The sequence below is a fragment of the Notolabrus celidotus genome, chromosome 18 (genome assembly GCF_009762535.1).
Source record: "Notolabrus celidotus isolate fNotCel1 chromosome 18, fNotCel1.pri, whole genome shotgun sequence".
In the NCBI taxonomy this organism is placed as follows: domain Eukaryota; kingdom Metazoa; phylum Chordata; class Actinopteri; order Labriformes; family Labridae; genus Notolabrus; species Notolabrus celidotus.
In genome coordinates this window covers 14,036,915-14,061,168 of record NC_048289.1, presented here as the reverse complement: position 1 = coordinate 14,061,168, position 24,254 = coordinate 14,036,915, and the positions used below count along the sequence as shown (strand labels likewise).

Genomic DNA, 24,254 nt, shown 5'->3' with positions numbered 1-24,254 from the left:
TGGCATGCTTTGGCATTAATGGAGAAAAAGTTGTATGTAGGCTGTGTCTTGTCCAATGGTCAACTAGTGGGTAGAGTCTGTTGTCTATCAACTGGAAGGTTGGTGGTTCCATCCTTGCTCCTGCAGTCACATGCTTAAGTGTCCTTGTCCAAGACACTGAACCCCACATTGCTCTCACTGTTGTCCAGTGGTGTGTGAATGTGTGCGAATGAGATAAGCTAACAGCGACCCTATTAACTGCAGACTTTCAGCCAGATTCATCCCTCATAAACTTCTTTAGACAATCATTAAATACTTATCTGATGAGGATATTGAATCTTAAAACTCCCTCTGTGTGTCAACAACTGTGTAAACTCCACAAACACTATTATATTCTGCTGAAGGTCTTCAGTTTACAGGGTCACTTTTAAAACCGTAACACCGGGAAAGACCCATTCGCGGTGGGCTGAGAGAAGACTACTGTTACAAGCTGCTAAATCAAGTGAATCACAGCTTCTTCTTTTGAAAAGTACACAAACATACAAAACAGATAGGGGTAAAGTCCCTAGTTCAGGGGTAAAGTTCCTCCGGTCGAAAAGCGCCTTAATACTGATGGCCTCTTGCTATAGCAGCCTCTACCATCAGTGAGTGAATGTGGTGTGAATGGGTGAATGCGACAAGTAGTGTAAAAGCACTTTGAGTGGTGCAAGTCAATTTACTATTAACTAATTGACAATGTGTAACCAGCAAAGGCATGTTCACTTTAACCAAGAAGAACTGAGGGCTGGTGGTGCTAGCTCTGCTAATGTTAGCCACACCAAACCAATATCACATTGTTTATCTACAGACTCAGTGGTCAGGTGTTAGGTAAATTGTGCTTAATTGTTACTGTTTTCTGATTGTTATCTTACACTCAAAGAAATAATTTGTTGGGTGAACATCATAAAATTATGGAAAGAATTTCCACCTAATTAAAATGCTTTCATTTAGCGAGACACAATTTTGTTGAACCAACTAATTGTAAATATGTTGAGTGAAGATAAAGTATTGACGTTAATTAACCTGGTGAGCATGTTTTTGGACTGTGCAAGGAAGCCGGAGTAGCCGGAGAGAACCCATGCATTCACAAGGAGAACATACAAACTCCATACAGAAAGGCACCTGACTCGAACCTAGAACCTTCTAACTTTGAGGAAACAGTGCTACCCACTGCACCACTGTGCAGCCCGTATGTACAATCATCAAAAATTATTTGAACTGTGAGACAAACCTTTTCATCATGTGAAAATAAACTCTCAAATAGCAATTATTGAGAAAATAAGACATTTTTGACATATCAAGAATGTTTACATTTAGCAGTTTAAACGTGCCAACATAGTTTACCCCCAGTTGGTGTCAAGTTTGGAAAAGGACCACAAAACAGACTGGGTTTGTAGGGATAGAACTCTATTCCCCAGAGAAGGCAAACAACGACAAACAAATAATATGGATCTTGACTTGGTAGCCTTTAAAATAAGTGCTTACTAGATGACGTACGTTACTGCCACCTTCTGCTCTGGTGAGGTATTGCAGGGATTCCTTCCTAAACCCTTTAGGTTGTGTGAACATAGAGCAATCTTGTAGTTTGAAGGATTTTGCATGTCGTGTTAAAACTACATGATTTAAAAATGTTTAACCACTAAACTTGAATTAATATAATAGAAGCTACATGTTGTACTTATGTTGATAAAACAGACAACCATGTTGCTTTTTTTGAGTGTACCCTTAGACTAGCCAGTCCACAAGCCAGTACTAACAAGGGTAATGTATCTGCATATCTTTAGTTTTGTATGCTCTTTATAAAATGTGAGCTAAATCAAAATAAATGAAATACATTTTCTTTAAAAAAAAGTCTGGTTTTCACCTGTGTGTGGTCTGAGTTGTTCATGTGGTGTTGGAGTGTGAGTCTGATGGTGATGATGGGGACGGCTGAGCTGGTCAAGCCTCTGTGACACACTCCTCAGCTCCCTCTCTACAAGGCGAGCTAAGCCTTGCTGGTCCTGTCTGAAGCTGGAAAACAAATACAAGTAAGCATGAACAAATATTGTTAACTATCACTGTACTTTCGTATTTCTGAAAATAGCTACCTTTGCAGCAACACACTGAGATCATCTCTGGTCAGCTGGGTGACGTCTCGCTCTCTGCTCAGTCTCTGAACTTGAGTACTCAACGCCTCCAGGCGAAGAGCCAGCTTGCGAAAGCCGAGACTATGCTGACCTGTGAAATAAAGTTTGTGCAACATAGTATGTCATGTATGTACAGTGTGATATGCTACCTCCTATAATCATGTTAAAGTAATGATACCCGACATTATGTCACAGTTAATGTTGCAGTGAAGCAGGAAACAATCTATGTGTATCATGAAACAGCAGAGTTATGTGATGTTATTTTTGTACTTGATCTGCTGTATTGTGGCTATGTGCATTTTTATTATCCCTCCTTTGTAGGAAGTTTTAACTTCTGATCGTTTTCTACAGAGGTTAATTTTCCTTCCTGAACCACAGTTTTACGATGCAACTAAGTCACAGTTTGTAAAATATATAAACAGGGTTTTGTGGTTTTCTAAAAATTACTTCAGACAAAAACAAACACAGAAGCACATACACTCACAAAAACTGTATAGTATGCATATGATTGTGAATGTTTAAACAGACACCTTCATGCTTGGATATAAGCTTAAAATGCTGACTTAGGAAGCTGTCAGATAAGCTTGTATTTTAACATGACCTTTAAAAAGAGCTGAACTAGAAAAACAGCACATTTACATTGATTGAGTCAGATTGTACAGTTTTGAATCTATTACCAACTCCACGGTTGTCAACTTTTCATGCTTGTGAATCAAGAATGAGTCCATATGTACCTGCAAACCAGTGTTTCACATGAAATAACCATAATGCATAAATGTGCATATTTTTTAGCTCTCTGACCTGAATTCACTGTTAAAGCTCCTGTGAGGATCTTTCCATTTGTGTTGATTTTGGCGCCCCCTGTGGGCAGAGCAGTATCTAATCACTGCATAGTTTGTCTTGTATGCCTGTAAGTAGTTTTTAAATAGAAAAAATATCCTTCTGCTTTATCTTAGTAGTCAACTATGTTGCTTATTGAGAAACTTTGCCATAGAAAATGTTCAGAAATGTTATTTTGGAGGTGTGCACTTCATCATTCCATCTGATGCCTATCCCCTGGCAGCAGTTTCAGACATAAAAGTTACATTATAGAAATCATCAACCTTATTGCGGTTGGTCCCATTTGCTTTTGTATCCCGTAAAGTGTTCTCAATATTAAGTTCAGCCTTTTTCATAACCAGCTAAAACTCCTCACAGGAGCTCTAAGGACTCTGTTAGCCACTTATCAATTGCTAGACTTGATGTGGTGGAAAAGTTAGAGTATCTTGGTGTAGTTTTGACTCCAATCTCACCTTTAAGGAACACATAAAAAAAATCTCAAATATCATAAAGTTCAACCTCTCAAATTTCTGTCATATAAGACCTTTCCTCACTTCAAGGTCAGCAAAAGCCTATATGCATGCAAAGATACTTTCCAATATCACCTATTGTTTTACACCTTGGTCACACATAACAGCCAGCACTTTACAACCCATCAAGTCTCTCTTTAAGAAGACCATCAACATTTTAGACAGGAAACCTCTCAACTTCCATTATTGCAATATAGTGAGGAAGTATAATATTTTAAACATTGAAAATTTTCAAACATACACTGACATAAGTCTGGTTTTTAAAGTTTTAAATGGTCTTGCCCCTCCATCATTGCTCAAATTTATAAAAAAAAACAAAAACACAATATGATAAATACTAGAGCACAAACTAGAGGGGACTGTGATGAACCAAGACGAAAAACCAAATTCAGCCAAATGGTAGTGTCTGTCAGAGGCACACAGTTCTGGAACAAACTACCAGCTCACATTAGGGAGCTTGAGAACTACTGTACCTTTAAAAAAAACACTTAAACATTAAAAACAAACCAGTCATGTACTCATGAATAATCTGTTTTCGCTTTTGATGCCTGTTCCTGGGGGCTTTGGCCTCACCTTCCATCCTGTTTTTATAATGTCACAAACGTTCTGTATGTAAAATCTGTTTGTAAGTCAGTTCATGTAGTGTCCTGTTAATTGTTTTGTGACATCCTGTAGTTTTAAAACTTGTTGTTTTATGTTTTATGCGAGTACCTGCCTTAGGACTACGGATGAAATTTAGCTATTGTGCTATCTCCGGCATATTTACATTAAGGCATACTGTTGAAATGTTGATTAATGTGCATTGTCCTAATCAAATAAACTCAAATTCAATTAAAAAAACATAATTAAATAGACATGCTACTGAAGTTAGCACAAACACCTTAACGGTTAAAAGGCAAGTTTGTGCTTTAAATGTTTGTGTTTTGTCTAAATTGAAACATGTATGGTGAAATGAGGACTGTTGAGAGGAGTTCTGATGTCACTGAATTAATTCACTATTTGCTTTACTGTTTTCTGAAAAGGATTTTCTGGAGTTGGAGTTTAGAGTTGATTTTGAGTCAGAGCAGGGATCTGCTTTGGGACAGGGCAAGAGCAAAGTGTATTTAGAGATTAGAAGTAAAACGTGTTGATTTGGTGTGTTGATGGCGTTTTACAGAGACTGGTTGAACACAGAGTATTTGTTGATAAATTTGAGCTGGATTAACTACTGAACAACCGCTTCCCCCATGTGGCATATTTTCCAATACAACCACTTCTCTCTGTACACAGCCCGCGGTGGGTCCATCCAAGCACACAGCAATTGTGGCCCTGTGGCTGAGATGTACCCGTGGGTTACATTGTCTGCTAAAACAATTTTCCTACAATTTGAGGCAGAATGGTTTGGGATGTTTGGATAAAAAGTAATTTTCTGTGATTATGTTCTGAAACCGATTCATCAGCAGCCACAAATTCAGAGTCTTACACGAAAAGTTGCTCTGTCTGATAATTAACCCTAAAAAGATGGCTATTCAATGGCCATGGTGTAAATTATCTGCATTAATGGGCTTCATATAATGGTTTAGATCATTTTTGTGTAGAATTAAGAGACTTTGTATTCAGAAACTTTCAAAAATCAAAAATATCTTTGGTAAAGATCTGTGTACGTTTTTTTTTAAACCAGGATCTAACTGCACTTTGAGTCGCAGTTTGAAATACAGTATGCCAACACATTTAAGATATCAACTGAAGATAGAAGACTCCTTACAAAAGCATCAAACAGACCACCAAAGGTTAATCAGAGATTTCTTGAACCACCATAAGCAGAAAGTGAAGCATGCTGAGTTTGTTGTTTAGATCTTTTTTTGAGTGACTCAAAGGTCAAAATTCTGGGAGATGTGTGGTGCCAAAATATGTTAATTTATTCTTTGGCTGCATGAGAGAAGAACGCTGATTTTACAGGAAAAACATACTCTGGAGGAGATTGTTGACAACATTTGGCCTATCGTGTGTAAACAAGGGGAAAGCTTTTGCCTAAACAAGCTTGTCTACTGCCTTCTTAGAAACCCTCCTTTAGAGAAACAGTTTAGCCGGACAATTGAAATAGACAAGGTAATAACTTGGCCACAAACCACAACTGTCAGACCCACCACGCATTGTGTAGAAAACTTCACCTAACACTGGAAGAAGGTTAACTCAAAAAAACAATATACAACTTTTCTGCTCTTTGCTCCAAAATAAAGCTTAGTGTGAGGAAATCACATTTGAATGAGGTTTATGTGCTTGTAAATTGTATTTGTTTTGAACATCTTTTGTTTATTTTATTCAGAACCAGTGGTGCTCAAACGTCCCAATATGTGGATCAGAGAATGTTTGTTGTTGTTAAAAAAAACCTATGGCAACAGTTTTTTTTTTTCTTTTAAAAAGCATAACTTGACAATGTGTGCATATGTTACCGTGTTCTTCAGGTGATCTTCCAGCAGGTTCATCCCTGGTCATCTCTATTGGCACCCAGAGGCTCTGCAGCAGCAGTGTCAACACAGACAAACAGAGACAGAGCACCAGGCAACCACTAGAGGGCACAATTCACAGAGAAACCGCTTCAATGGCACAGCAAGAGTTTACAATGCATCAGTGATGACTTCTCGATCTGAGTAATTTAAATTCCTTGTGACCCCACCCTGTTTAACATGAAATTAAATTTTGATTTTAAAGTGTAGTTATCTCCCTTTATCATTGATTTGTCTCATTAAACTCTGTGTTCAGGTTCAGGTTGGTTGGGTCATGTTCTTTGCAACACTAAAGTGGCAAAAGTTAAAGAATTGAATTATTTACACATAATTTTGACAGAAACAAAAAATTATCAATAGTGACTTTAAACTTAAAATATCAACTTTATAACCATTATTTGACAACAACAATTTTAGAGCCTTTTCCATCAATTATGTGACTGTTTGAACTACTTCATCAGAACCTTAGCTTAAAATTTTCCAGCATTTGTTTTCTTTGTATTCAGCTAGCTCACCATTTCAGCTATTACTTTTGGCTAACAACTTCAAGCATTTATCCAGTTCTTTAAAGTTAAAGTTTATTTGTTACTTTTAGCTAAAGTGTATCCCTGCATTTAGCAGTTAGTGTTAGCTTTTGTTGAACCAAGTATCTCCATCTTGACATATTCCCTAGCAATGAGTCTGATTATGATAAACATGTTATTTTTTGTCCCATTTCTATTGGTTATACATTGGACATTACATAAAAAGTCACATTTTAAACATTTTTTGTGATAATAAACTACTTGAATCTCCTTTTAACGTTATAAAATCTATATTTTGGGGAAAGTGATGCATAAGATCTTTAAAGACTGACTTTGCCATCCATCAAATATACTAAGAATATGATGAGCTAAAGTTGTACCATGACTTCAAGTAAGAACCCTGGTGTGTGAAAACAAATATCAGAAGTGTTATGTTTGACTTTTGCACGTGTCTGCTCACTGCCTACATGAGCCTCAGTTTAACTGGGCCAGAGTGAGCAGTTTCTTCACTCCTACTTTCATCAGTTCAGTAAACCCACCAACCCTTATCCAAAGAAACACAGTGAGGCCAAGCTCAAGTGCATGCATGAACAGTTACAGGCTCTCCTGGTGCATATAAAGCTAAAAATTCAGATCTCAGTAAATCATTTTCATGTTGCTCTATCAATCACAATGTCATCCAAGTTGTCAGAGCACTCATCAAGACATCACAAGTCTTTGGGTGAGCACAGCTATAACGATGCATTAGAGAAATCATTCTTTGTTATAGTTGGCCTAATTTTTACAGAGGATGATGTCACATGCTAGGAGATCCACATGATTAGGAATGACATCAGTTATGTGCTACATCGTGCTTTGATGACAGGCTTGAGAATCAGTTTGGATGCCACTAAGGTTATGTTCACTTTGCAGGCAAAAGTGGCCCAAATCAGATTTTTTTGGGGTCAAGTGACCAGGTCAGATTTTTTAGAGGCAGTGTGAACACTCAAATCTGGCCCAAATCAGATTTAGACCACTTCCATATGTGGTCCTGAATCAGATACAGATCAGATTTTTTTCAATGCGACCTCAGTGTTAACGGCCAAGGTGGATTTGATGTGCATTTGATACTTTCACGTCACTTTATAGTGACACACATCACAATTCTGCACAGCGGTAGCCTTGCAAAAATGGAGGATAGCAACGATGGAGCAAGTCAATGGAGGGACAGCGAGGTCTTGGACCTTATAAATACATGGGGTGACACCTCCATACAAGCGAAGCTTGAGGGTTCATACTGTAACCGGTCTGTGTTTGAAAATATATCGAAAGAACTTGTGAAACAGCTGCATGTGATGTCATTGTTACTGTTCTTTTGCGCATACGGGGCAGTTCGGAGCCGCAAACAGTTCACACTGGAATCGGATGCAGGTCACACTATAGATGGTAATGTGAACAGGCAAACAAAAAATCAGATCTGAGCAAAAAATCAGAATTGAGCATTAAGCCTCGCAGTGTGAACGTAGCCTAAGACCTATCAGCTTTAAACCCTGAAAAGAAAAGTGCAGCTTTTTTCCTTTAACTCTTCTAAAGTAAAACGCCAGAACAGAATGAATGTACATCAGTTTATTTGGATCTACATATTGCCATCTCCTTGCCAGTGTTGTGCCACTTGTATGCAGATGTTTGCTGAGCCTTACTGTACCTGCGTGGCCTCAGTGCAACATGCATGGCCTTCAGTTTGCAGGATGGTGGTTCTCACTGTCAAAACATTGCAATCATAAGTGAATGTTGCATGCTTAGTAATAATTACACTGTACAGAGAAAATTGCAAATGAATTATTTTTCACGTCTACATTTTTTCTACTCTGATCAGTGGGTTAAAGCACTATTGGTGTGAGAAAGATCTAATTTTCTATAAGAAATGCATCAATTAAGTAAGTAGGCATGAACAGATTTTAAAGTTACTGGCCACATGTATGGCCTTGAGGGCCCATTTAGTCTGGAGCCTCTCTGTAAGTGTGTTAAAAATGTTCTTTTAAGAGACAAAAATGATGAAACTGGTTAAAAAAAATGCTACAACCATGCTGTTTTTGTGTGTGTCAATGTGAGACAGAAACAAAGATGTCAGCAGTCTCTGATAATAGATGGGCTTGCTCATGGACATAACACATGCACACAAACACACACATGCACACATACACATCCTCACCTCCTTGGGTCTCCGTCCCAGCCCACTGGCAACCATCGGGCCTGTTTCTAAAACGCACACACTCAAAAAAAAAGAAATAAAGTCGGATCTGGAAAGGACCTTGCCTCCTTTTTTGTCTTTTTCTTGCTTTCTTTCCCTCCTTCTCTGGCCAGGCCTTTTCTCTGTCTCAGGGCCTATGGGTAGGCATCCTGCCGTTGCCAAGGTAACCCTACTCCCCTTAAAAGAAAACAATACCCCGAGTGCTACTTAGGCCTTTCACACAGACAATGGAGCCAACGCTATTGGGTGACACAGTTTCTTTTAGTCGAGCTGGCTAGACTTAAGCCTTGGTTGTGAAGTGATACTCAAGCAAAGAGCTCATTTAAAAAACTCAAATGGTTTAGACCTTTAGCACAGACTGGCACAAAACACACAAAAGACAGTACAAATGTAATGATAGTAACAATAGTGAGAGTAATAAAAGAACCAAGAAAACACCAGTTGGAAACTTAATAAATAACAGTTAAAAGTTAAGTTAAGTTGTAACTCTGACCTACTGTGTTGCAGTTGTTAAACAAATCAGTTAGACAGGAATTCAGGCGGTAGTTTTCTTCAAGGTCTCACTTTGGTTCAGTGAAAGAATGGAAATGTTTCACAGAAATGGCCAACTTAACAAATTGTCTCACATTTTTATGTGCATTTGATTCAAAATAATTGTTTAAGTCACATATTTCTGAAAAACCAGCACGTTGGTGCTTAGGTCCTAAAATCACCTGATAGCATCTGGAAAATTCACAGAACATACAAATAATAAATTAAGTGAAAAAGATGAGTGGAAAAGGTGGTTTTTCCCCTTAAACCTTGCCAGAGAATGAGCACGAGAACAAACACGCAACACTAATTAGCCTACAAACCATGGTGCCATAAAGCATGCCAAACATCTCCACACCAATTACCCAATTAATAATGTTCAATTTGGATTGAGTTAAATAGGACAGTTTACATACAAACAGAGAATGAGTGGTGGGGGTAAACACAACCATCAATAGACATAAAAGCCCAGATCCCATTCCTTTTACAGAGCAGACTGAATCCTCATTGGCTGACATCACTAGCTCCTCCCTACCTGTTAATGCATATCAGATTAAATATACAGAGTATACCAAACACTGATTACTGACCATATTTGACAAGGAACACTATAAATCACGCCTTCTGGTTGCAATCAATATAGATCCAATGGAAAACTATTTGCAGTTCATAGTAAATTATGCTGCAATGGCTGTTATGATGGTTAGATTTGGAGTGTTGCCTTTTGCAGGCAAAACTGGGTCTAGTTATGCTATACTAAGTCTGAGTTTGTAGTTTTTGATTATGCATGTCTTAACTGTGTGTTTGCTGCTAACGCAGTTGTCTTGGTTTTTTGCATGGCTTTTTTCTTTTTTAATTTGCAGTCCATTTGTTGCAGGCTGAATTTGCAGCCTATTTCTCTTCACGTTAATTATCGGGGCCTTTGCGGGTCAACTGCCCCTGTTGGTCACTATTTTATGGAGAGGAAAAAATGATTGCTACAGCTCAAACAAGGAATTTTGTTTGACTTATTGTTTATCTCCTGATTGGTTGTTATAAGTACATTTTCCAATAATTTTAACATCATGCTCTTTTTTTAATTTTTCTGACAAAAGGAATAAAAGAAAAACACAAAAAGCCAAAAAAGCAATGTAATCCTCTCATTTTGTGATTATTGTTTGGGCTTTTTAAAGTCTTTATTCAGAGGATATGACAGTGGATAGAGTGGGAAACTGGAAAGAGAGTGGGGAACGACATGTGGCAAAGGGCCACGGGATCGGATTTGAACCCAGGTCGCCCGCTTCCAGACCTACAGCCTGTGCAAAAGGAGCACATGATTTAACCAATGAGGTAAACCAGTGCACTGTACATGCATTTAGAATGCTGTCATTAGCAAAATCGTAAACTTTTACAGACTGTAATGACTTACACATTAACAAATTAAGCCTCCATTCAGTTTTTTTGTGTATAATATTCAGCTAAGAGGCAGCTGCACTGCACAACTGAAACAGCTGCAGACTTAATGCCTTGGTCAAGGACTATTGCTGAGAGGTAATACAAATGAAAATTTAGATGGCCTCTGCCCATAATACTAGATTGCAAAACTCTAATCTCTCAATGCAGAGGTCTGTAAACTTCATGATGTTTCCTATAATGTAATTGACTTGGGTTTTTCAGAGTCAGACCCTGCTCTCACCAATACAAATTCTGAAATCAATCTTACAGGATAGGTCAGATCTCACAAGTTAGGTGTGGTCTGAAAGTGTCTCAGCTCCTGTTCTGCAGTCCTATCAACAATACTAGTGTGTAAACAAGGTCTCCATGATTGCTCTGTCTGATAGGGGGTGTGGCCTGTTCATGGACTGATGTGATGTCACGCAGCGCTTGGGAGCGGAAAGATCTGATGGGCATAAACCTCCATAAGCTTGGACCTAAAGGCTTACTGGCTTTGCACCCATCTGTCTCTCTCTCTCTCCCTCTCTTTCTCACACATACACAAACACACACATGCCAAAAGTCCCTTGAACATTTTTTCTCATCTCTCATCAGTTTTTCTCATTATAACCCAACACTCACAGTTACAATAACACACTTGCAAGCAAATACCCTTTAGAAAAATCTTCCGCAGACACACACACTGCCTGGGAAGTGTTATCAAATGCAAAGTTTGATCAAAGTGCATGCAAATGATATATGAAATCGTCATAATACATGTGGTTGATGAGATATGGATGCTTGACCTACCTCATGTGACATGGGTCCTTTTTTTTTCCAGCAAAGCATAAAGATCTTCACAGGCCGTGTATGAGTTAGAGGATATGGATGCCTTTTTAGATATGGAGGGCTTGTGGACCTTAAAGAGAACACAGTCCATTTTATGAACACGAATAAAGATCAGTGTAATTTGTATTGATGTGTATATTACTCTATTATTTTGGGTTGAAAACAACTACTGATAGAAGATTTTCTAAGCTCTCTGGTCATAGTATGTAACCAACCCTTCCTTTAAGCTTTTATTATGACTAGTATAAAAATAATTTCCAGTGTTTTCAAAGATTTTCTAAAGCCCCAAACTGCTCCTCTTTCTTCACTACTGCAGTCATACAGAGGGTCATCACAAAACAAGGACATGAAAAACATCAGCTGTGATTGAATTGGACAGGACGAGGCTGAACAACATCTTAGCCGAAGTTGTCCTGTAAGGCAATAATGGCTCCAGGATTGAATTATCAGTAATAACTGTCATGTGTTGGGTGGTTGCTTTGAGTACAGGACAAAGGCAGGGTTTGTTGGCCTTGCAAGGGTACTTCCTGTCCTGTCTCAATTTTTTCCACAGAGCATGTCTGCAAGTAAACAAGACAAATCAGACACTGAGATCTGTCATGCAACTTCTACATGGTCACATTAGAGATGGCTTAGAGAAAAAGTCAAGCCATTTAAGAGAGAGGGTAATACAAGTTGGAATGCTGGTGTGTCTTTCTGTGATACGCCATCCACATATTCATGGAAAAGTATGAATATTTGCACGTGAGAGTGCTAGAACATATAGTAGGGAAGAGTTCCAGACTGATCATATAGTCAGTTGTCTTCACTCTCAGCGTTTAAATGCTGCCTGTCTACTTGAAGTTGCTGTACTATCGTCTACTAGCCCCAGAAGTGTCTGTAAAGCGCGCGTATATATTTAACCCACCTGAGCCCCTCTGCAGCTCCAGAAGCAGCACGCTCGCAGATGCGGACACTGACCGGGGTTGCAACAACTGCGCATGCTCGAGGCAACTTCATATGAATTCCGCTTCACGTCTCAAGACATCTCCCACACAGGTAACGATAACTAAGGTTTACTGTCTGTTTTTAATGTACTATATGCTTACCAACCTTCATTGTTGTTTGTTATAGATAATTGTAGCTCCTTTCATTCGGTGTGTGCTAAGATTGCATCTCCTTGTGCACAAATTGAAGGTAAAAGCTCTCCACACCAACTCTCTGTCAGGCTGCTGAGCACCGATCAGACAGGGGTTGGTATCATCCAAGCTAGCTGCTGCAGCAACGCCAGCGAGCATGTTTGTGTCACCTTGTTTTGTCGTATTTTCACAATTGCATGTATTCGTGTCTGTTTTGCATGTCATGTGTTTGGCAGCTTGCTCTGTATTTCCCGTGGAGGTTCCGTTGTCATGCACTGACAGCAGCAGCTTGCGGCTAGCTAACGTTAGCAGTGCTAAGTTGGCAAGTGTACATGGAAAAGGGCGGATCAGATTTAGTCGGGCGGTAATGTTAAATACCTGGTGACCCCTTTAAAGTTGGTATTGCAAACATATTAGCAAAATTATCCTCAGCCGACCAGCTGATCGACTGAAATATGTCTGAGGCTGCCTGGAGAAGGGTTGCAGCTGTCAGTGCAGTTTGTGTTGACACTGTGTACCTGAGGTCTTGTTTACCGATTATGGACAAGGTGATAGACGGTTTCCCTTTTATGGTTTAACCCTCCTGTAATGTTTCAGGTCAAATTGACCCATTCCAAAGTTAAAAAATCTAAGACAAAATTGTTGAAAGTATTATTTCTTATTTCTAATGTCACAGTGGATGAAAGGCTAATAGTGTTATTCAGAGGTTCCTTCCAACTTAGGTAATATTTGCCCCCAAACCAGCTAAATACAGCATAAAAACCTGGGCAGCATGTGACAGAAGAGGTGTCTCTTGTTAATTTATCAACATCACTACATGAAAATGTATATATTCAAAATTTAAAATAAAATAAAAAAAATCTGTCATGTAAATCTATTGTATTTATATTTAGGTCTTTCCAATGTACATTAAAACAAGTTTTAACATGAATTTCATTAAAAACGAGTGAGTTATCCTCATTGAACTATGATCTGTGAGAATTAAAGAACACCAATGCACGAAATATTGATTTAAATGGCTAGAAATGGAGTTAATTATAAGGGGGGGTTCTGACACTTTTGAATCATTAAATATGCCCCTGGTCAAGTTGACCCAGGAACATTATTGCTGTCCCTAAGAAACAAACATAACAGGAGGGTTAAGTATGACTTAATACTTAATGGATTTCGTTAATAAAATGGAAACACTTTGTCGACTATAGTAACGCTACCCAATCTGTACAGCTCTGTAGAGGTAGAATTAAACGTGCTCTAAAAAACTTTACCTTCAGGCTAGGGGTCTGACTTCTCTTTCATGCTGCACTTTCAACAGCAGCTACTAGTAATTTCAGATACACAAGTTGCTTAAAGCATAATTGAAAATTGTTATTCAATTTACAGATTTTGAAAGAGAATTAAACAATTCATCCCAATGAAACATGTTAGTCCTGTGTCAGTGAAAAATGTAGGAAAAGTGGCCCTGACATATTGACTGAGAATCATTAGACAGACAGACATCAGCCAACTGGCAAATAGTTTGTTATTCACTGAACCCAGCAGCTGATGTGTAGCCTACTGCACTGCATTAGTTTAATGGTGAAAACATAGTCAGACCCATGTTTTAGCCTACTGATCACAAGAGATGAATTAATTATATTTGTAGTTTTATTTTATTTCTACTGCTCCTCTAAAATTTTTGGCACTTAAAGTTATTATAACATTATAGTATTTATCTTTCACAAAATGTTTTTGTTGTATTTGTAAGTGCTGGTAAAGGACTGCGTTTGTGATTGTAAAGAGGCCTCTGAGGCAGTTTGTCCCCTAAATATCTTTTATGTGAAACGTGATTAAAGTAATAGTTGTGATGTATATTTTATCATTGAATTTGTGCTCATTCAAAGGCAGCGTATTAAGGGCTTGAATCAACATAACAATGTTATGTAATGTTTTTAAAGTAAATATTAATTTAGGTGTAGATTTGGGGGTGTTTAATAAAAACACATGGTTATTTATTTTTAACACCCTAATCAGAACGTGTGCTGATTTATCAATCATTACATCCCTGGAAAAAAACATGCAAAACATTTTACTCCTTGTCATTTCTTATTTACATTTTATGGCATCATATGATTAAGTCAGATGTTAAAAACCAATAAAACCTTAAGGTTAAGACAGGTTCAGTAAATATAAAACCTCTTAGTCCGGGACTGAGTCTGTAGCCAGGAAGCTGACTCCAAAAGTCATCAGTCAAAAGAATTAGGTCATAATTTTAAACTGTAGAAATCCTGTGAGGTCTAATATTGTTCAGTGAGGTTTAACACATATGATGTGTGGTTTTGGCATAACGTGAGATTTTGGGCTTAATTCCACAGACAGTAGAAAGTCATATAGACATATATTCCGTATATGACAAATATATGTTAAGTACGATAATGTAAAAGATGAAGACAGGTACATTCTGTTAGAGCATGCTCTCAAACCATAGACCAGGGGTCAGCAACCTGCAGCTCTTTCAACCTTATACTGTGGCTCCCTGTGGCTTTGGAAAATAAATGATGAGTAATCAATTTAAGTGTATTCTATTTTTGTTCATTAGTTTTTTTAAATTGTAATTCTAGATTTGAAGATTATTGTGAACTTGTAACATTAAAATAAAAAGCAGCTTTATTTGTTTAATTTTTTTTTGTCGCTCAAAATATGCATCATAATCTTCGAAATTCCCGCTGGCGGGTCTCACACATCGGCACTTATACTTTGCAAATCTTTATTTTATATTTTTCAGTGAAATAGTGAGCTTTTAAAAATAAAAAATTTAATTTAGGTCAACACTCCGCTACACACTCTGGTACACGAAGGATGACGGCACATAGGATTTTTGTTTTGCAGATGGTTAATTTAAGTTCAGCTTTTTATGACATAAACCTTCCCAGCATGTTTTTTTCTCCCAGAGTTTAAAATGTTCAAAATGTTTTCTTTGCACACAGAAATAAAATTTAGTTTTCCCTGTAGCACTTCATTGATTTCATAAGCAACACACTATAGTTTTTTACACATAGAATAAATGTAGAAAAACAATATACTGTTATCTTCTATTTAGATGTCAAAGGGATTTGCGGCTCCCGGTGTTGTCTTTATTGTGGAAACCAAGTCCAAATGGCTCTTTGAGTGTTAAAGGTCTCTGACCCCTGCCATAGACTGTATAAAATATAGACGTAATATCTGTGACATCACCCATCTGTTCCTGAGCGCTGTTTTGAAGCCAATCGATGGCGGCAGCCATATTGGAAATACGGAACTCAACCAGGCAGTGTGACGTAAAGGGGCGGAGTTTGAGCCAGCTCAGCTATGTGTTCCCATCAAGTCAGTCATGTCCTTATTTGGGCAAAAACTTGTAATCTTAATGTCTTCTGAACCCTCGCGTTTGAAAAAAATTCACCCCCCGTACAGTGTGTGCCGATAGAGAGATAAGCTACGTAGAGCCAAGCTGTTTTTTGAACCAGGCTGTAAACATGTTTATTAATGCTGCATAGATTGTCTTTTTTGAATTATTGTGTATGTGGTTTCTGCAGCCAGCCAGCGGATTCTCGATGTATTGCAGTTTATAACACTTCCGCATGGGCTTCATATTTTGAGACCGGAGGTTGCCGCTTGTCTCAAACATTAAATGAGGCTTACTGACTGGATAGTCAATTGCGGGGCCCAGGCTCTCATACCTTTTGAACCCCTGTTATTTATACCAAGCATCAATGAACAGTTCATAAAACTGATTTGTTACTAAAGCACAAGTAGCCCCAGATTTGATTATTAATATTAGTATCATAGTTAAAGAGCTGGCCAGTTGAACCTAAAGACAGATGATCTTGTTGGCTTTGGCACACTACCTTGCCTCCCTTTGCATCTGTATATGATGGGTTGAGGATATTGGAGGACCATGTGAGTGGAAACTTTGGTCAAGTAGACCCCTTTTCCCTCTAGTGTGTTCTCACAATTAGGATGTGCAGACAGCTTAAATTGATTAGATCTGGGAACTTATTTAACTGATGAAAATCTCAAAGAAGCCTTTGACCAATGCCAATCAATTTGTTGGATTGGGGAACAAGTTCACCTTTATAGATTGTGTTTCAAAGATAAAGTGGCAACTTTAAGGAAACATATTTTTCAGGTAAGGCCCTTGATCGTAAAAAACAACAAAATATAAACACATCATTTAAATTGAAGTTACGTATCGGTATGCACTTCCATGTGACTTGTTGGTGGCCATGTGAAATGCTGATTTTATGAGAGTCATTTGAAATATATTGCAAGTGATCTTTGGACGTGCATGTTCATGTGACCCGTGGAACTCAGTGTAAAATGACTGGATTACTGTACAACACCAGTTTTCAGTTTATCACTAGTGATCTTTGGACATGCTTTTCAGGAGGTGATCTGACTGTTGACTTGCGCATATAATTACTTCCACCAGCACTGGAAATTCCAGCTCAAGTGCTTTAGTAACAATCATACTAATTAAACTGAAGATACAGAAGAGCATCACATGTAATCTGAAGCTGTTTTGAGTTGTCATGTGATATCACTAAGGAAGCCTTGGACTGCTGACCATTGAATTTATGGCTTCTCTCAGGTTTTTTCTCACAAAGCATGACCTACCTGTACATGCTTTACTAATCCTTAACATCCGAACTAGAGCAGAGTTCTGAAATGTTAAACTGGCTCCTTTGGTTGGTCACTGAACACATCTTCTCAGGGCTGTATCATGTAATCCCTCCTTAGTTTTGGAAGATCTTTACTTACAGAAAAAAGCAGCAAGACTTGACTTCCTCAGCTCTGTTTGTCCCCTGATTGGTTAGGAGATAGCATGTTTTTCAGGAACAGTTTTACAGTTTAATTTTGCAGCTATAAAAGATTATTCGACAATGAATGTTTGAGAGTGATTTGCGCCTCTGCTGCTCATTTTTCAAGTAATCATTCATTTTAAATCTGCTTGTGCATGTCAACCTCTCCTTTTCCCTCCTTTTTCAATAGTAACTGTTGTGTTCTTTTCCTCTTTGTATCTTCCAGTGACAGCCATGGGCAGCTAATAAAAATTGACCAGTTTTCTGCTGTGTCGCGGACAGAAGGTTAGTAATATCCCGGAGAGTCCCTTTTCTCTTCCCGCTCAGACAGACCAGCAAGTTTCCAGCAACCATGGCGGAGGAAGACTATGGCAGCTTCGTGGACTGGAACCAGATGGGGGATCTGGCCAAGAGCAGTGGGCCCACCAAAGTAGACTGCAAAGACCTGAAAGAGTTCAAACAGATGGCACGGCAGGGCTACTGGGCCAAAAACCACAAACTACGGGCACAGGTCTACCAGCAGCTCATCAAAGCCATTCCATGCCGTACAGTCACCCCAGACGCAGAGGTGTACCGTGACATTATGGGAAACGCAGCCACTAAGAAGCCCTCCTCCAACATCCCACTCCCAGATTTTGTGGATGATAACCCGGTGCCGCGGTACTGTCTGAAGGCGGATGGATTAGCTTCAGCACACCGGATCATAAACTGCCTGGCTGGTCAGTTTCCAGACATCTCCCACTGCCCCTCACTGCCTGCTGTTACATCATTGCTCCTGCACTTCAGCAAAGATGAAGCTCAGTGTTTCGAGCACATCAGCCGGATGCTGGCCTGCAACGAGCCAGGCAAACGCTTGCTGGACCAGACTTTCCTGGCATATGAGTCTGGCTGCATGACTTTTGGAGACTTGGCCATCAAGTATAGCGCAGCCTCTCACAAACTCATCGTCGCCACTTCCCAGGATGTGATGGAGGTCTACTCCGACTGGCAGCGCTGGGTGCTGGGTGACCTGCCTTTCAGCCATGTTGTCCGGGTCTTAGATGTGTACCTCGTGGAGGGCTACAAGATTCTCTTCCGCGTTGCTATCGCCTTGCTCAAGTTCTATCGTAAAAGTAAAGCGGGGGGCCAGGGAGGTCAAGCTAACCAGCAGCAGCAGGAATCAAGCAAAGTAAGAGCAGACATTCAAGCGTTTGTGAAAGGCATTGCCTCCACCGTCACACCTGACAAGCTGCTTGAGAAGGCCTTCTCCATCCGTCTGTTCAGCCGTAAGGAGATCACTCTGCTGCAGCTCACTAATGAGAAGTCCCTGCAGCAGAAAGGAATTACGGTCAAACAGAAGAGGTACAGTCTATAATATGATCTGTGTGGTGAATTGGAAGCATCTTTTTAGTGCCTTTTATGTAGAAAACTGGATGACTAAGTGGCCTTTCTTGACAAAGCAGTCTTAGTTCCTCTACTTCTTGTGAGGGTGAAATATTTTCAGAAGTAAGCACTTCAATTTAATAAATGAAATAACAGCAAACAGTAAAATACCTTTTATGATTCGAGATGTAAACTAGTTTGCGTATAGATCTGCGGCCCTGGTTTGAATGGACTTAATGTGCAACACAATTCCTGGACTGTAAATCAAATCACAGCGGTATGCACAGTTTGAGAGAAATGTGGCTTTAAAATAGAAACAATTAAGACTTCCTTTTCATAAAATGTATCACCACAGAGCAGGGATAGGCCGATTATCGGCCGGGCCGATTATCGGCGCAGATATTCGGCATTGTGACGCATATTGGCATAGGCCTTTTTAAAAAATTTGACGGCCGATAATAGATAAATTTAAAACTGTTTTTTTTTGGCTCTGATGCAGCCGCACCACCAGGTAACTCCAAGTAGAGCATACACCTAAACTGAAGTGAGTGCTCGGGTCGGATACACTACATACTTGTTTAATTAGAAAGAATGTCCTGTTCTGTTTCAACCTGCATGCTTTGGGAAATGGTTTAAATTGCTCTTGCATCCTTGTCTCACATTATGTTGTTTCTTTTCTGTTTGGTGTGTGCCTCGTTTTTCCATCCACCATCCTCTGTTTCATCTGCACTCTACTCCTGTCACTTCATTGGTTATTTCACAGCTCTAGGTGGGTCCTCTCTTCTCTCTGCTACTCCATCTCTTTCCATTTCTTATAATATAAAAAAAAATGCTTGATAAAATCCAATCTCAAATTAGATATGATGCAATAATTTCACTCTTCTTATACCACGTCAATAACATGATCCAGCCTCCAACATCACCTGCTGGGAATCACTTTTTAAGGTATTAAATCACTGACTGTGTGATCTTCCTCTCTGTCTGTGCTTCTCTATCTCTCCCCGTGTCCGTACTTTTGGCATCACCAGGAGGAACGTCCAGCTGGCTCTTAACCCCGACACCTTTTCCTCAGAGATAGTCAGTGCCAAGGAGATGCGGGACATCTGGTCTTGGATCCCTGAGCGCTTCGCCCTGTGCCAACCACAACTCCTCTTCACAACATCCACCCATGGGTGCAGCCTGAACAGGTACACAACGCAGCATTCATATGTATACCTTAATCCAGCTTTTTTAGGTAATCGTGATTGATAATTGATATTTGATGTTCTAAGTAAAATCAAGTTTTTGAATTTCCTATGCATGTAAGTCAGTCTGTCTGCATTTTCCAGCATACCCACCCTGTTGTTATGCATTCACTACATCAAGCATGTCTTTCGTTCTCTTGTTGGTTCCATGTCTACGGTGAAGCAGATGTAATAGGTCATTCATAAAATATTTAAGAAGTCTGTGCCTTAGTCCACTGTACTATACTTTCCAGATTCTACTCGCATTGTGAAGGCTATGAGCCAACTCTGCTCCTCATCAGGACAACCGATGGAGATGTAAGTAACACACGTTGAAAGAAAACTGCCCCCAACATTTAGAGGGATACTAATATTAGTAGTAATAAATGTAGTGTTAATGGCATCACAACTTCTGTACTGACCTCCACAATGTACTTGAAAGTTCAGTTTTTTCTTCACTAACCAACAAGTTCACAGTAGTTTTTGCATTTCAATACACTCGGATGTTATTCTTGATCCTACACGCAAAACTGGTGTCAGAGGTCATGATTTCACACAATAGTACGATTGGATTCCAGTGATGCATAACACGAACACTTATAGTGTGTATAGACAGCTTACAGATATTAATCTTCCACACAGTGATCATCCCCAAATATGAATTATGAAGTATGTCACAGAATGAAGCTGTAGTAGATAAGAAAATCAAAGATGTTAACACACTGATGGTGAGAATATGTCTGCTCTTGCTTCAGGTATGTGGAGCCTTCCTGTCCACAGATTGGGAGGAACGAAAGAGAGGAGGAAACAAACTGAGCTTCTTTGGCACAGGGGAGTGTTTTGTCTTCAGGGTGAGTATACTTTTTTTGTTCTAACCTCCTAGCTGCCTTCTTAGCAAAATCATAGTATTTTTTTATTCTTTAGAGGATTTAAAAGTACGATATATATATATACTGTATATTGAGTGAATCCTTTAATTAATATTCGCAGTACCACCTTTTTGCCACCAGATGGCAGTGCTCGATCTAGTTTCACATTCAGGAATTTAGTGTTGTGTTGAAGGCCAGAATCTGACCCTCAGGCCCTCTTTTCTACAAGCCAGCTATGTAGGTCATAATTCACAATATGACTTTGAGATGACCTCTTAAGCAAAAACCAAAATAGTATTTGAAAAAAAGAAAAAAAATCCTGTTTATCAGCTTGTTTCAGTGCCGCATAGAGCCTCAGTCATAACAACACCTGGGCTCGAAATAGCAGAGAAGCTTGGCTCTCTAAAGGCTTCTGCATAAATTATTTACCTGGCTCCTCCATTGGTGCACAGCTGCTGGCTGTCTGAGCCAGGACACCACAAAACAGCGTCATCACACACACTTAATACTTAAGCACACACAGATCGGAAACTCCTGTAACCTGATCCAGTTGTATCTGACCCGGTCCTCACCTGACACCTGGAGAAATGGAGACAGTCAACAAGGACTGATGTCTATCAGATGTTTTTTTCTTCCTTATCTTATTTCAACCTGACTGTCTATGAGCTTGTTGTTTTCTTCTTTTAAAAGCAGAAATCATAACATACCTGCTAACTCAGACACATAGAAGGTTCACTCAGGATATATCACAAGGCTTTGTCAAATACTCTGTTCTAATTGGTCGCTGTTCATTACTTATCGAGTTGCTACCAACCGACCTATCCGACCTGATTGCAGAACAGCCTCCAGTTATGTCAGTCTGTAGAAAGAAATGATAGAAACATGTCAGCTCGTCCTTTAAAACTCTGTTTTAAAAAAAAGTGATGTCACAAAAAGAGCAAAAATCTCAAAGCATAAAAAGACAGGAAAAAAATAACAATTAGTTCTCTGGAGACTCACCATGTGTCATTTTACCATCAGTGGAAATGTTAAGTGTAATGTGAATTATAACGGCTAGTTGGGCTGTTTTATACAGGCTTTCTGATGCAGATACATCAGAGAGTCAATCAAATTTTTTTTTTAGCTTCAGACACTGAAATGCCTGAATTAATCTCCAAATCATCACGTTGTGTCAAATTAACAATCAGTTAGTAGCTGTGTCCTAAGTAGAAAAAATGTGAAGGCTGAAATAAATCTCCCAAGAGGGATATTTGAGGTTAAGATCCTCCTCAGCCAAGCCTTACTTACTCTGACACTCATGCAGTTAAAAAAAGGTATTGGAATTTGATGTTTTGCTTTTTTGTAGCTTTGTCCATTCATAAGAAGCCGAGTATATGTAAACAGTTATTCCCAGATTAGTTTGATCATGCTAAAGTTAAAATGTCCTGTGACTTGACATTTAAAGTGCTGCTTTTATAAGAGGGCAGAATTCATTCTGTGGAAGAGCCCTCAGAAAATCAGTCAGATGACATTCATTTTCTTTTTCAATTTCTTTAAAAAACAAACATACAGGGACTTTGTTTATTTGTTTTGTGAGACTTTGAGAGAGAAAAAATATCGACTTAGTAAATATGCAGTAACTACAGGTACTGAGTAATAATGCTGAGGTGAGTAACTTCTTGCTCCCCTCTCTAGCTAAAGCCAGAGATGGAACGTTATGAGTGGGTGGTGATCCGTCACCCTGAGTTAGCCTCCGCCATAAAGACTCAGGACCCAGAAGACGGGGCCGCCTCTGAAGTCCAAACCTCCGACAACAACGGCCTGGCACAGCCAGAGAAACCTGTTGGAGACTTGTCGCCTTTCCTCTCCGCCCGCCACTTCAACCTCAACTCCAAGAACACTTCAATGTTCATGGCAGGCAACTTTGACTCCATTATTATCGGTACGTAGATTATAAGATGTTAATATTTGGTATTTGGTATTGTTTGTACTTCATGTTTCTGGTCCTTATCTTTAATGAGATTATTGTGGCTTTAATCTAAAACAGGGATTTTAGCCTTTCACCACTGATGATACATGATGATTTATTAAGATATTTTGTAGTTATGGGACTTACAAAATTGTGTTTTGTGTGTGATCAGGTGGAGGAGAAGGCAACGCCCTCTACATCGACGCCGAGCTCAACCACGGGCGCGCTGGCCGATGCACCACCTTCGACAACCCACCGCTGTGTGCTGAGAACTTCCAGGTTTCACTGTTAGAATCGTGGGGCTTTGAGGATGCCATGTCTAAATAACACTGTTCCCATAAACACACACTACATAGACACTGCATACATGATGACCCATGCAGACACTTATTTAAAGAGATAAACATGATAGAAAATGTCCAGATAAGTGTTACAGTAAAAAGAGAAATGCAAACAAAACAGCATCCGTCCTAAAGAATCCCTTATATAATCACCTTTTTTATTTATTAAAGCACTTAATTACAACATGTGAATAAAAATGTGATTATTTCTGTTTATTTTTGTATTTACAGATTTGTTATTATGGTGTACTAATGATGTGAAGTGTCTAGTAATTTGAAGGTGAAGCATTCAGGATTAAAGAAAAAGCCGATTTAGAGGGTTTTCACTTCGGCTGTGATGTGTTCGTGTTCATGCTGGACTGAGAAGCTCAAATATCTGAATGTAAATTCAGTCTTTAATGTTCTTTGATTCAGATAAATCTGCCAAATATACCGTACAGGTAGCCCTGCAGTCTGTTAAAGCATTGTTATGAAGCTGGCTATGTTGTTGAGTGGGTTCAGAGGTTTAAAGGTGAGATGGGTTTTAAATGTTTGGTATACATTTAAGACATGGTGAAGTCAAAACCAGCTCAGATTAACTCTTTTCCCAGTTTCACACCCATTTTTCTTTGGCTGTTCATATGTGGAGGATCTGCTTAATTAATAACTGTGGTAGGTTGTGTGAGTACCAGTGGTGAAGTTGAGTGTTGCCATTTTGCACTACATGTTAAAGCTTTCTTTTGAACCTGTGGCAGTCTACTTTCTATGGATTCATGTGAATAGTGCAAACTTTGAAAACAAAAACTTGAGATGTTTTTGATTTACAACTAAAGGATACAAGTGCAGTCTGTTCCTACTCTTCTTTTTCTTATTATTTCCCTGTTACTTCCGTCCACCCAGTGTGAAGATAGCAACAAAAGAAGTCCAAACTTGTGCCCTGATTGCAAAGTGTTGTTGGGGGTTTTTCTCCCTGTTTGTATGTACTGTGTATGTTCAAATGTGCTCCAGTGAAATATCTGTTGAGTAACAAAAAATGTACTTAACATGTGAAAATACAGAAGCATACTTTCATCA

General features: G+C 39.0%; 2 protein-coding genes across 5 annotated transcripts in view; one reads left to right on the top strand and one right to left on the bottom strand.

Annotated features, from left to right (window-relative positions):
• The window catches only part of LOC117830093 (alpha-1,6-mannosylglycoprotein 6-beta-N-acetylglucosaminyltransferase B-like), a 24,117-nt gene extending 11,635 nt beyond the window's left edge, over positions 1-12,482 (bottom strand). The window contains exons 1-7 of one of the 2 annotated variants that reach the window (XM_034708039.1): positions 12,434-12,482; positions 11,488-11,596; positions 8,695-8,910; positions 8,188-8,243; positions 5,926-6,041; positions 2,106-2,235; positions 1,883-2,028 (exon numbers count right to left, since the gene is read on the bottom strand). In XM_034708039.1, coding sequence (XP_034563930.1) covers positions 1,883-2,028; positions 2,106-2,235; positions 5,926-6,041; positions 8,188-8,213 — 418 coding nt within the window. In that variant the 5' untranslated portion in view covers positions 8,214-8,243; positions 8,695-8,910; positions 11,488-11,596; positions 12,434-12,482. Of the gene's footprint in view, positions 1-1,882; positions 2,029-2,105; positions 2,236-5,925; positions 6,042-8,187; positions 8,244-8,694; positions 9,116-11,487; positions 11,597-12,433 lie in introns of those variants that run through there. The other variant, XM_034708040.1, reaches the window with a different exon arrangement.
• On the top strand, positions 12,440-24,254 carry tbc1d24 (TBC1 domain family, member 24). Of its 3 annotated transcripts, none has more exons than XM_034708041.1 (8): positions 12,440-12,564; positions 17,685-18,799; positions 19,584-19,589; positions 19,849-20,007; positions 20,298-20,361; positions 20,799-20,894; positions 22,587-22,833; positions 23,033-24,254. In XM_034708041.1, exons 2-8 carry the CDS (start codon positions 17,811-17,813, stop codon positions 23,185-23,187), a joined length of 1,716 nt encoding a protein of 571 aa, XP_034563932.1. In that variant the 5' UTR covers positions 12,440-12,564; positions 17,685-17,810; the 3' UTR covers positions 23,188-24,254. The 3 variants fall into 3 exon arrangements, with proteins under 3 accessions (XP_034563932.1, XP_034563934.1, XP_034563933.1); XM_034708042.1 differs by lacking the exon at positions 12,440-12,564 and adding an exon at positions 12,680-12,702; XM_034708043.1 differs by lacking the exon at positions 19,584-19,589.

Excerpts from the sequence above, each read along its gene's own strand:
- tbc1d24 (XM_034708041.1), top strand. The coding sequence starts at position 17,811 with ATGGCGGAGGAAGACTATGGCAGCTTCGTGGACTGGAACCAGATGGGG. Across the intron at positions 20,362-20,798 it reads TCAGGACAACCGATGGAGAT|GTATGTGGAGCCTTCCTGTC; the intron begins GTAAGTAACACA and ends CTCTTGCTTCAG. Across the intron at positions 22,834-23,032 it reads CTTTGACTCCATTATTATCG|GTGGAGGAGAAGGCAACGCC; the intron begins GTACGTAGATTA and ends GTGTGTGATCAG.